This window comes from Corvus kubaryi, unplaced genomic scaffold (assembly GCF_017639235.1).
Source record: "Corvus kubaryi isolate FWS band 111438036 unplaced genomic scaffold, C.kubaryi_AGA036_p1.0 split1-65, whole genome shotgun sequence".
In the NCBI taxonomy this organism is placed as follows: Eukaryota; Metazoa; Chordata; class Aves; order Passeriformes; family Corvidae; genus Corvus; species Corvus kubaryi.
The window spans coordinates 6044880-6058537 of record NW_024582080.1 but is presented as its reverse complement, the minus strand read 5'-3'; the positions used below and the strand labels follow the sequence as shown (position 1 = coordinate 6058537).

At 41.9% G+C, this 13658-nt stretch overlaps 1 protein-coding gene across 14 annotated transcripts in view; it reads right to left on the bottom strand.

The window, feature by feature from the left end:
* Nucleotides 1–13658, bottom strand: part of STARD13 (StAR related lipid transfer domain containing 13) — a 324425-nt gene that overhangs the window by 23701 nt on the left and 287066 nt on the right. For 12 of the 14 annotated variants that reach the window (XM_042014115.1, XM_042014111.1, XM_042014112.1 and 9 more), the window contains 3 exons: nucleotides 13466–13537; nucleotides 11349–11430; nucleotides 4362–4425 (listed from right to left, as the gene is read on the bottom strand). In XM_042014115.1, the coding sequence (XP_041870049.1) occupies nucleotides 4362–4425; nucleotides 11349–11430; nucleotides 13466–13537 (218 nt within the window). Of the gene's footprint in view, nucleotides 1–4361; nucleotides 4426–4515; nucleotides 4684–4834; nucleotides 5067–11348; nucleotides 11431–13465; nucleotides 13538–13658 lie in introns of those variants that run through there. The other 2 variants (XM_042014123.1, XM_042014124.1) reach the window with 2 other exon arrangements.

Genomic DNA, 13658 nt, shown 5'->3' with positions numbered 1-13658 from the left:
AGTGAGAACTAAAATAAACATCTATTAACTTCACAGACTAGATACACCTAACAGGATTTATGTTTCAGGAACATTACTACAGATAAATAGCCATGATGCTTAAAAGAACAATAAAAATATAATATTTAGCAGTATTGCTTAGGGTGTGTCTGAGTGCAGGTGAAGGAAGGCAGAGAAGCCAGCTGTGGAGGTGTGGGCAGGAGGAGTAGCCAGGCTCCAGCTGGGATGGGGCAGCATCTGCAGCTGTGCTGAGCTTTCCTACAGTGGCAACCACTGTCTTCCCTGCCCTCATCATCAGAGGCACCCCAAACTTGATGACCTGAAGCCTGCCCCACTCTCTGGCTTCCTCCAACCTCTCCTGAGGCAGCAGCAGCCCCCCAGCCCTTCCTGGTCTCATCCCTCAGCCTGAGGCACACAGAGCTGTGCTTATGTTTAGGCAGCTCCAGGAGCTGCTCTGCAATGCAGAGAACATGTGCCTTGGAAAAAAATTTAGATTAAACACCTCACCCTATGACATTTTCTCATCTGTTTGCTCAGACAAAAAAGGTACATGTTCAGCATGAAGCCCAAAGTTGCTAATGAGTACCCTTCCCCTGACTTTGAACTGGGTTTATACTGCATTATTCTTGTACATTTGTTTTAAAGCAGAACAAACTAACTTCACCTAGATGACATCCAAACAGCTCTTCACATTCTTGGAAGCAGTATGAAGGCAGTAAAATATGACAGGCTGTCAGACTAAAATGAGGTGCTAAACCAGAAAAGACTATTTTGGGACTGGAAAAATTCTCATTTTAAGAGTCTATTATTAGAAGTATTTTTATATGAAGTTTCAATGGTAAAGTTATCTCCAATCTCTGACTAGATCTTTGCTGGCCTGTCTAATTGAAAAATGTAAACCAAATTTTACAAGAGCACCCAAAACCTTAAATAATGTGAAACCTCAAAAGCTGGAGATTGGGATCAGTAGCATGCCAGGTCTCACTGATGCCATAAACTTTTGGCAGTTTATCACTTCAAGTCAGCCAGATGTTTTAGATCATGTCCAAACCGTAAAATAAAATATAGCTGTGAAATTTTGGGTTTAGGCATCCCTCTTTCTTCTGTTAATGTTGAGGTGTGCAGTGCTCCTGCAGCTGATGTGAGTTTACAGGAATGAACAGAGATCTTCATTCTGTGGCTTGTTAGAGAGAAGAATTGAGCACCTAGTGAAGTATGAGGGAAGAGGCTAGAAAAGTCTAATACTGCTTTGGCCATTTTGTCTGCAGGGAAGCAATGGCACATCAGACAGCTCTACCTTTGTTTTAACTCCACAGCTTGCTGTATGTATATATGGACCAAAGGACAGCACAGCCTCAGGAACTTAAAAATCCATTTATTGTGGTCTTAGTAGTGCCACAAAGTGAATATTTTAAAAACCGCAAGGGTAGGTACTTTTAAATATTTAACAGTGGTAATTATATCTCCAAAGCACACCACTGCTGAAGCGTTGGTGGCATCAGCCAATAGGATAAACATGTTTTTAAAATTTTCCCTACATCGCAATATGCCAAAGGGACCTTAAAGAAGATTCTTGGCTGACACAAATCCCTCTAGCTGCATTGACATTACTGTATGAACTGACAGGATTTAGCCTGTATTTTCTACAAGCTGGAATCGATTAAAGTAGCCAGAGTGGTGGAGACATTGCAAAAAACACCAAGAAGAGATCATGGAGCAGAAGACAGAAATAAAAATAAATTCAGTGGTAAATATACTTTAAATCAAAAGTTTTGTGGGTTTGTTTTTGTTTTGTTTTGTTTGTTTGAGTTTTTTTTTTTTTTTTTTTTTGACAAAGCAGAGATGAACAGAAATGTATACTGGTAGTAAACAAGTTTTGCCTCTAACCACAGCAAAGACAGGATTACATTCTGCCCAAGAATCACTTAGAAAATACAGAGGCTTTTCAGTGTCAAAATTTGCAGCTCAATTAAATAAAGGCTTAGTTTTGGGGGTTTTTTAATTGATAAAGAAACATGCTTGTATTTTATCAGAAGCAAAACCAGGCAAATATGAAATGAAATATCTGGATGCTGAAATACTGCCATGGTGACTCACTACAAATTCAGCTGCACTGTGAGTCCTATGACATATTGTGCTTTTCTTTTGATGGAATCAGTAGAAATTCTGGAAGCCATGAATATCCTGAATGACCCACTGTTCTTGTCAGATATCTGAGTGCCCTCACAAACGAAGCTGTCCAAAAACAAAATTTGAGAGCACTTAGCCCACCCACATGTCACAGCTATGGGGACAGCGGATCAAGAGAAGGTCTGAAAGCAATGATTCATCTGACACCGGCAGAGCAGACATTTTGGAGCAGTGACTGTATATTTCTACTGACCCTGGGGTGAAATCAAGTGCACAGCTTTGGAGCATATTCAAAAGTTCAGTTAATAGTATTATGTTTGGGAAGATGAGAAGGGCAAGTTTCTTGAGGAGTGACTGGTAACATTTGCCAAAGAGAAAGAGATTTTGATTCAGATTTGTCACAGTTGATTTAAAATAGTACAGCTTTTTGACTGAGGGTGTACTTGCCTAAAATACAGAGGGATGCTAACAAAAGGCAAATAGTGGATTTATTTGCAGTGGAATTCTGCCACATTTTTCCAGCTGGGGGCAGGAATCTCATAAATCGACAGCTGCAGAAGGCAGTTAATCCAAAGGCTAATCTCTGTCTGTCCAAATCGCTTACGGACATATTTGCAACACATACATGAGGATTTCTGTTTGCATCTTGATGAAGCCAAGGGAAGACAGCAGTCCACAGTGGGAATGGTCTGGGTGGGAGAGTGGGCAGTGGGGAACGCTCATACTGTGCTGGCTTTCACAGTAACCTTGCCTGGCATCTTGCTTGGCCATATTTGGATGAATCACTCAAGCAGCTGTGCTAGTCCTGTGCATACCTGTTATGCTGAAGCTCCAAAGCAGGCTGATTTTGCATTTCATTGTTTAGATCACTATAGAGACTATTAGGAAAGGCAGTATCTACAGCAAATGATTTATTTAGATCAGTGATCAATTTTAGACCCAATTTCTGGCTTTTACACTTGCATTTACATTTCCTCCTGTCGGCAGGCTCTCCTTCCTCTTCTCTCACTCACATTCTCATCTCCTTTCAGTTGCTCTGTATCTGTGGGCTAAAATTTCCTCCAACTCCTCTTTCTTTACATTTTTCTGTGCTCTGCTTCTCTGTGGCCTTATGCAGGTATGCACCCACCTAGCTTTTGTCCCCTTGAAAGAGTACCAAGTAGGGCCATCTCTCTTCCATCACAAATTAATGGTCATCTGCAAGGAGAGCAGCTGAGGACTTCAGTCCATTCAGAACAGGGAGGAGTGGCACAAAAAATTAATGGAAAACAAACGTAACAAAAAAAAAAATCCTTCGTTTTTAAGACAACATAAAACCCAAGACAAGAAAAACCCCTAATGCAGTGAAGAGAAGTCCCTGCAGCTCCAGGGAATGGACAAAATACAAGCTAAAGAGGCTAGTACACAGAGCAACAAGTGGGCACGTGCCAAAGCAGGTTATTTGGGCATTAAAACCATCCTCTGTTCAAGTTCCCTCAAACACTGAATAGAGTATGATGAGACTGAATTTGCAAAGACATCAAAAATGGAGGTCTCAGAGGCAGTTTTTAGAAAGCACTAGACAAACCCTCTAGGAAGGAAAAACAGAAACCGAGATTTCTCAGAGTTGACAACTACCATTGTACTACTCAAGGACTTTGGGGAATTTGTGACCAGAAAATCAAACGTTCAACAGTTAGTGCTGGACATGTTAGAACACTCTCAAAATCAACAGGCTGTTTCTGCAGCCCTCACTGAAACCCTTTAAGCTCAAATAAATCCCATGTTACACAGGAGCTTGTAAGGATGACAGAGTTTATTTTCATACTCTTAACTGGGAAGAAGTCAGTACAAGAAACAAAGAAAAGCTGTTATTTTCATCTGAGCAGCTTAGATTTTTTTCTGAGCAGGATTTTCCACTGCGTACTCATATAACATTGACAAACAAGCCAGTCTAATGAAGCTTCACTGTCTTTTCACCCACTAAATTTAATTGCACTCTAATATGTAGAGTTTAAGTACTGTGTGAGCTCTTTTAACACACATAGTATTTAGTCACAGTTTCTATTCTATTTATAATTTCAAGATTCAGCAATTCACATTATCATGCATCCAGATAAGGGTGACATGCATGTTCAAAGTCAAATAAACTTAACTTACTTTTAAGAGCATTACTAACTTAAAGGCTAAATTGGGGTGGTCTTATCACAAAAGCCAGGGTAAAGCCAGCATATTTAATGAAGTTCCCTTACCTTTTTTCTTTGGAAGTTCACATCGAGTTTCATTGAGGCGCACTTGTTCAGTGTGTTCAGTCGTCTACAGGGCAAAGCAAATTCAAAAGATTAGCAGCCTCTGACTAAAGGGCATGATTTTTTGCAAGTTCAAAACATATTCTCTTATCTTAACTGTAAGGTGCCAACTGCATGCAACAGCTCCAGAAATGATACTGGTCATCTATTCCAGCTATATTACTTACCACTGCATTGAGGGACTCTTAGCTTCACTTTACTTGATAGCCAGGTTTGATAGATTGCTTTTTAATTGATAGACATTTCCGTACTTAGCACAGGAAACAACTATAAACCAACACCTGTGATAGCTGGGGAAATTACAAGAGAAGGAGGAGCTGAGTTGCCTTATGCAGGACTGTAACATAATTGGTCTAAAATGGGGATTTCAAAGCACTCGTGAAAGATCGAACAAAAAAACAGATGCAGTTCCTCACCTCTGGCAAGTTGGCAGGTTCTTAAAAAAGTTGACGCAAAGAACTTCTAGCTGTTACTTAAAAGTTTCTCCAAAGCCAGTAGTTTATTTTCTTCTATCTGTGGACCTTATACACAGGTCCAACATGTAACAAATCTAACATTTTAAAATAATTTTTTTTAGCTATTTTTGACCATATTCATACTGATGTTACCAGAGTTCCTGTAAGATATCTGCTCCTTAAATCCAAGGCTATCCTGTGATGACAGTGAGTTGAAATGACAATCTGCGCGCGTGTGTGTGTGCGTGTGTGTGGTGTCCATGTGCAAGGACAGCCAGAGGACAAGTAAACATGCTCTTTCAATAGCGAACCTACTGTGGTAGTGATAATTGATTCGGTTTTATTTATACTTGAAGATCCATTAAACCATCCAACTTCTAAAAGCAGAGGCTCAAAGTTAAATATGTTAGACTTTGAAAATTTTCCACGTCTAGGACTGAATTTCAAAATAAAGAGAGGCAGAGTGAGAGAGCCGCGTGTCCACAGCACTCCTCTGTTGGCTGCCTGCATCTCCCGTGTCTTTATAGCAAGACCTCTCTCTGTTGCTTTTGGGTCGCAGGGAGAGGCTGACAATTTCCAGAACTGAACATTTGAAATGCATGTGATAAGTTACAAGGACACATGAAAAAAGTATCAGATCAATAATATAATCTCTCACATAATGTAAGAAGATTATGGCATTAACATATTCCTCCACAGAACTTCTAATATTAGAATACCTTTCAAATTGCCACCACTAAAAAAGAACCAACCCACCAAATGTGGATCTTCCTTAAAAAAGACATTCCCTCTCAGAGTATCACCTACTCATTTGTAGATCAAATATGCCTTCCCAACTCAAGGCAATAAATCTGTTATGCTGTATCAGAAAAGTCCTGTGCTCAGGTATTAATTTGGGTATAATGTATGGACAAGCACACCCTGCATGCATGATAGCAATGTTGAAATAAATTCCAGGGTTTGTGGCTGTGTAGCTGTATCTCCAGCCTTCTGCCCACAAATCTTCTTCTGGGATTACATCTATTATTGCAAAACTCCTCTTCTGCCCAAACACAGAATTTCTCAACCCAAAGCAGTATTTTCTGGGGACCCTGGGGCTGAATAATGTTCAGTGCTTCTTTTGAGCACAAAATGTTTAAATGTGTGTATCAATGTCAATTCCAAGTATACAGAGGCACATTTCATTTTCAAAGGACTCCAGCCCATTTCTATCCTTGGGGACAGCTTCTTCTGAGTGGTGAATATTGGCTAATATTGGAGTCCCTGCACCTCTTTGTCAGCTGGCCTGTGCTGAAGGGACAAGTCTGCAGCTACATTTCCACACTTGCTCCACCAAAATCAAAATTACTTTTTACTGGGCGCCAGTGACTCAGCCCCAGGCTTTAAATTCGCCCCTCTACAAAACATTGGTATGCTTTCTGGGGCCCTTCCAGTGCTGTGGAAAGATTTGCCAGTGAAATTAGAGAACTAATGATCATATTTGTGAGTTTGTCTGGTACTAATAGCTCAAATCAAAGTCAGTCTGTTTCAGTTTCTTTTGCCTTGTTGATGTGCCAGTGGTCGCAGAAAGCTTTTCTCATCAGTTTAAAGCCATCAGATGACTGACAGCCAACTCCTCAGCATGTCTTTTGAAAAGAAGAAATCCCAGAAGTTTCTGGCTACAAAGGCTGTCACTGAAGTCAAAGTTGAAGTGAGAGAAGCACTGCATTTCTATGCATAAAACTTTTTATCCTTAAAAACATGGGAAAAGAATGCCTGTTTGTAATGTTAACAAAACACAAAGTCTGGACTTGAGAAAAGGCAGGGAAAAACACATTAAGTAAACACAAGAGAGGTGGCTATATAAAACCCAAATAATCTAGGATGCATTTGAATGCATATCAGGAAATTTCTGCAGTGTTCTGGGAAAGACTGCAAAACATGCACTACAGCAAGTGTTTCAGTGATGGTAATTTTATTTCTTCTCCAGAGCATCACAGGTAAACACTGCCTTGGTGGTTTAACACTTTGAAATAACTCTTAAAACACCAGCAGAAATATTCAGGTACCTAAACAGATGTTTCTGGTGCTATTTTAGATCCTCTGGAGTATCAAGCCTGGCCTTCAGCTGCTGCAGGTACCTCAGTCCCGTCAACACACGGAGAAGTCTGGGCTATCTGAGGAGATTTAAGATGGCCATAGACACAGGTCCTTAGGGCTCTGAATCCCAACCCCAGTGCTGTAATTGTTAACTCTTATGACAGAAGTTCTTAAGTAGGAAATATCCAACTTTCGCATCCTTTGCAGCACTGAGCAGTGTTTACAAATAAATACAAGCTTCTAGTAATGAAGGCTCAGGTCAGCTGGAAAACCTTATGGGGGACCTGTTGTCTTGCTTGAAGAGGAATCCAAGTAATAGGGAGAGAGTACTGAAGTGAGTTGGAGTTCCAGGAGAATCCCTGGACCTGTTCTGCAGCTACTTCCAAGAAGGTGCTTTGGAATGCAGCCAGGGCCACTGGCCAGTCATGAAGGAGGAGGCGTCATGGGGAGGACAAGCATGGATAGCACAGTGTCTCCTGCCTCAGCAGATCCACAAATGCCCTCTCTTACGGACTGTGACCAGGAAAACACACAGTATGGTTCTGTGAATGCCCCTCTGAGGGAATCACAACACTATTGCTTTGCTTTATTGTTATTCCTAGACAAATTTAGGTGCTGCATACACATGTCCCTGCCTGGCTTCCTCTGGTGCGGTGGACTTTGGGAGGAGGACATCCAGCTCCTGATGCTGGACTTTGCTGAGGTCTTAACACTGAATAAGAGTCCTCCCAGCACCATTAGGGCTGGTGTGCAAGGCTCACACTGGCATGTCCCTGCTCCACCAATTCCGTGCATGAAGAGAATGTACTGTTTTCCAGTCCTATCACCTTTTCATCATGGCTACCACCGAGGGAGTTACCTTACAGGCTCCAGACTCACATGAGATGAGTAATCTCTCCTGGAAGTCAGTGGGAGACATTCTACTGCCTCCAGAGCAGGGCTTTCTGTCCTGCATGTGGAGAGCCAGGCTTATCCCCTAACAGCACCTAGAGCAAGATACCTCAGCAGATGGTACTGACTGTACAAGCATCATTTCAGAACTCTGGTGGTAGGATGTCCCATCCCAGACAACAACCTTCACTTTGTTTACAAGCTGTCTAAGAGACAACAGCTATGGAAAAAAGGGCTGCTGGCTACTTGGCACAGTTGAAATTTTAAGAGCTTGGTTTAGGGGACTATGTATCAGACTGTTATATACTTGTTCTTCATGTTCTTAGTCACTGTATGTACGTGAACACAAAAAGTACAACGTGGCTTGGCTTCTCCTTCTCACCCTCTTATCACAGCAGTCACGAAAGTTCCCAGAGCAGAGTTGGTTGCTGCTATTTTGGAAATGACACAGAGATCCAGCTATAAAATTTTCATGCCCAATTATTATTTTGGCAGGCTGACAGCATTTGCCTGCAGATTGCTGGCAATTCTCTATTGTTCATTACTCAATAAAATCTGAGTGCAATCTCTTGATAGATATGCCTCTAACCCAAAGGCCTCAAATTTGGTTTTTACTCTGCCAAATTTTCAAATTATATTGTAAACAGCAGGAATGTTAGAATATCTCAAAAAGGTCACTGAAATCTTTTACCATAGGGAGTCCTAGACTTTCTGACTAAAATACTACCAGCTGCCTTAAAACAAGGTTCTTCCTCATTTGTGCCTCACGTTGTCTGGTATAATGCAGTGCCATGAGAAAACTGATTATAAAATGAGATTGAGAGTCTGGTTTCAACCCACAAGAGCAGAGAAATTCAGTGTTTATGCTATTACTATTCAGAGCTAAAACTGCTCAAACTGATTATCCATGCTGGCATTTCAGCTTTAAAATTCTCTTCCAAAAGGAAAAAGAGAAGCCCATTTTGTTCAGTACTATGGGCTGAATGCACTGTTAGTCAGTGTGATGGCTTGGTCATGCCTAGCTTTGAGGGCAGCCTTGAATGTCTGAAGAATGGAAGTCTGACTGCCAACCTGGGAATCTGCACACAGAAATAATAACCAGCCTTTTTCTCTTTCCTCGAAGTGCATTGCAGCCTGCAGCTCTCATATGGTACGTTAGCATGCACCTTGCAGTAACACCACTGCAGAGCTAAGGAAGGGCAGAGAACTGGCCACAGTGGTCAGCTGAGCTGTGAGGATTTCCAATGCACTGGAAAACTTGGAAGATGCTGGTTTGATAGCTCATAGAGTAACAAAGCTGGTACTGGGGGCAGCAGCTGACACTGTTCATTGTTTCTGATGAATCTGAATCTTGGCATTTGGAACAAGGGCTTTTTACGGGTCGCTTTCAGCAAAGGGTTTGAAGCTGCTCAATTACATCAAACTGAATGTCTGCAATCTGAAAACATAACCTGTACATAATACTTACATTATTATGAGGAGCTATTCCTTTTTTTATATCTAAGCTGTTTAACAACTCCCAACAAAAATTCAACTAGACGTGTTGTCTTCTGAATAAAATAATTACAGAAAAAGTTATTAATAAATCCATTAATCTTTAAAGAGTGGAAATACCTGTGTCTATGCTTTTTTCTATAAGTCTCATCAGTATCCCTTGATTTAGGCTAATGTAAGGCATTTTTTTCCCCATGAGTGCATCTATCCAGCTGCTAGTTAATTTTCCAAACCCTCATATTTCAATGAAAGAGAAGAAAACCCCAACCCAACCAAGTCTCTAGCTTCTCAGCTTGCGAAATAATCCTCATGAATATATCAACACAGTGTAACTGTAGGTGTATCCGTGAGTCTACAGAGAGGCTGGAAGAGCAAGAGATGAGCTGTTCCCATTTTTAGCTGTGTAGGTGTTGGATGCCTGGTGACCGTGACTGTAGCACCACCATTGCCAGTTGCTCCAGAGAAAAATGATTAGAGAGAGTCACAGAGCTATGAAATGACTACATCTCACTGTTTGCTCTCACAAGAAAGCAACAGGAACAGACATCATACTTGCATTTTTTATTGGTCCTTCAACTTTGTGGTAAAGGGCAGAGGGGAAGAGATTTCAATCTCCTGTTCTCTATCACTCTCCAGTTCCCAAACTACAAGAAAGTATGTCTTCCATCATGCCAGACTGAGGCAGGGGGATGTACATATGTGTGGGAAGAGGGTTTCTCAGGGCATAGCAATGTGCTCTCACCAAGCAGCACAAAACAGCAGTGGATCAAGTCTGCAGTTATTCTCTTCTCTGGCATTTGTGAGAGTGATCACTGGAGGATCCAAGTCTTTCCTACTGATTTGTCTTCAGACACAAAGGCTACTACACAGAGAAAGAGAATATTTGCATAGCCATAATAGACAGCATGAGAAGCAATAGGTCTCACTTCCAGCAGGGGAGTTTGGGGAAAGCAATCTGACAGCTGTGCCCAGAAACCACCTGGATCCACCAGGAAGGAGGGCATAGCTGGGATGGAGAGCTGCACAAGAACCAGCCCTATTTTTGGTGATTCTCAGTGATTCTCAGAAACCTTCTCTGCATTCCTCCATCACAGACTCATTAATCCTTGCAATGCACAGTATGATGTGGAACAGCATCTCCTAAAGCCATCTCTGATGACTTTAGGCACAGTTGCAGAAGGGGAAAGAAGAGTCTTGTCCAATTATCTTGATGTCAGTGTTGTGAAAGTTTCCATAACATGTAATAAAGTCAGCTTGGTTAAGGGCCAGATGCTCCTTTGTCCTGACTTGAAGAGCAGAGGAGCAGAACCCAGCTCGAGCTGAGCACAGTGGAAAGAAGAGGGGAACAATGTCTCTGCAATGTGGTTTTACAAAACTGCCACAGAATTGCTGTGTCTTGAGTCCTGGGGGACAGGACCTGAGCAATGCAATATGGTATATTCATCACAGAGTATAAAAAGCAAGATAAACAGCAAACACAGGACTGCTGGGAGGGGCAAAGCAGTGATCAGCTGCAGCAGCTGTAGTACTGGGGGATCTGTAGTATTGGGTCTGGTCCCACTTCTGTTACTGGTGCCAAAAGAGAGTACCAAGGGAATCACAGCAGCATGAAAACCATGTCTGCTGCCAGAGAAAAGGGCTTGCTGAATTCTATGCATTGAAGTTTCATCTTTTCTGTTGGACTTAGACATAAGAGTTATTAATGTGCAACTTAAATGTGACTCCCATTTATTCAGGGTTTTCTTGCACTACTGATAGTTCTTAAAAACTTAAAAGTTCTTAAAATCCTTTGGATTTGGGTCTTCCCAAATCATGTGATGCTTTCTGTGAGTGTAGTGGGTATCCTACTGCAGCATTTTCTGTAAGAGAAATTAACTCAGAATGGTGGCATTATGGATCTCATCACTTAATTGACCTGGACAAGCAAACATCTCTACTGCTGCTATGCTAACAGTTAAAAATCAGCTCATGCTTTGAAATTATCAGAAAAGAAACTTTGAGTGTTATTTACCTGCAAAGAGGTTCTACAAGGTCCTTGTCAAGAAAATCATGATCTTTCTTTACTGCAGCAATGTCAATGGGAAACTGGGAGTCTGTAAAAGGAGACACAATATTAAGATGACTGCTTGCTACTCAAATGAAAATACATTGTCTACATCTAAATTGCTTTGCATGTGCTTGCTCACTGAAATCTAGTATGACCAATTTCACTCAGCTCTGGTTCCCTTCCAGCTGTATCTGTGACCTTTTCAGACACCTTATTTATTTTTATTTTCTGTTAAAGGTATAGCTGAATGTCCAGGGCATTAGAGTGAGAGCAAAATTATTTCATTTTGGCTTTAAAAAAATACTCAATTGTTAGCTGTTCATTCTAGCACCTTGCACAAGTGAATGAGATCAGGGAATTACCATCACACTTACTTTATCTACATGAGCAATGAGGTTTTCCTTTCTCATTACAGTGACTTAATAGTCATTTGCTAGACAGACTTTGCCCAAGCCCCAGAAATGTTCTATGCTTTTTGCTTTTAAAACCGATCCAAATAGCAATGATTTCAGACAGAGGGTTACTCAAATAACAGACAAAAAAAACCCCAAACTGAATTATAATCCCCAATATTAGCTAAAAAGCCAGAATAGCATGCTAGAAGCTGACATTTGTAATGAAAAGTGACATGTAATGGTGGGACAGGTTCCAGAGCTGTGGCTGCTCTCCAGACTGCTCTGCCATGCTTAGGTACCTCAGCAGGATGCTGGATGCAGGAACTTCAGCCAGCATTTTCAGACACTACTGCTGAACACTGACATAATAGATGCCTGTGAAAAGCACCTTGTTTTCAGAGACACAGACTGTCTAGAGCACATATTGACTGCACGGGAACTGCTGGAGTCCAGCACAGGTTTTTTTTTTGGAGAGAACATCCCTTAGAGTTAAGCAGGCAGCAGATGCTCCTTTCTCTGGGAGTCAATATCTGATACTCCGAATACAAGGCAGACACAGAAGTACTACTGGCTACCCAAGGACTGTGGTAGATACACATTTGTGTCAGTTTTGGTTTGGCAGGCTTATTAGTCTTAGTTCCTTGCTGGATTTAATAGAGTCTGCCTGCCTCCTGTGGAGCCACCTGAGCATCTCTGAATGGTGCTCCTGTCCCCAGGAACCCGAGCAGCCCAACAGGACCCAGGACCTGAGTCCTGGTGGACCTCAGCTGGCCATGGGGGTGTCCTCAGCATCCTGCTCCCTGCCATCCTCAGCCCCACACGAGGGGAGGGATGGTGTCCGGGCTGACTCCCTGCAGACTTGGCTCTGACCCATGAGGCTCCTTGGCCCCCATTCCATGCGTGGATCTGTGCTGCCTCCAGCCTCATGCTGACCCTGGAAGGTATCCAGAGGTGCTTGGCAGAGCTGCCTTTTGGCTAATAAGCCTGAGCGGGCCTGAGCTGGCTCCGTGTCTCCGGCAGGGAGACCATGCAGTTCGGGAAGAACGAGGCTTAGCTGCAGTCTCCCTCAGCATTGAGCTGGGGAGAGCAGGAAAAACCCAGCTCCAGTCCCCAAACTACTCCTGAACACAGCAGCAGTACAACCACTTGCCCTGTCTCAGGCACACTGCTTCTCTGGGCACGAACTTTACACCCAGGAAGGGGACACCACCATTTGCATTGAGTTAGCACTGAAGTATCAGCTTTTCTTACTTTGCAAATGTGAAGTGCAACTCAGATTATTCACTTTTGGTAACTGCAGAGTTTTCAATCTTACTTTTGGCGTGACTGAAATTTTCAATAACTTCTAGTGTTCTAATCTTATTTCAGACACGGTTTCTAAAATTTAAACAAAAAGTTTCTAAAAATTAGACTCATGTCTTTGGATATTTTGTAGTTGTTTTTGTTAACCATTGAGGTTTACACAAACTATGTCCCTTTTTTTTTTTTTTTTTAACTTCCCAAGGCTATGAGGGTAAGAATCTTACTTTTCTTTATGCACTGGTATGACTCCAGCAGCTGAGGCTTTGTGAAGCATCCAGCCATGGCCATAACTCAGTCAAATGTGGAGCTGGCCAACTGCAAGGTCTCCTGGCAAGGGCCCAGTGCACTTTCAGAACCGCACAAAGAGGAGAAAGACCTACTTACCCTCATAGAACTGAGCATATTGGGGAAATCCAGCTGCACGTAACCAGTCACATGCTTCCTTTGCTTCGATTTCTGAGCAAAAAGAGAAAAGAGAAAAACGTTCACACTTTGTTATTTTGAATTAGAAGTTCTTTTAATTACAAAGAAATAACAAAGAAATTTGGTAGTGTCTATTTGCTGCTTAAAGTACTGC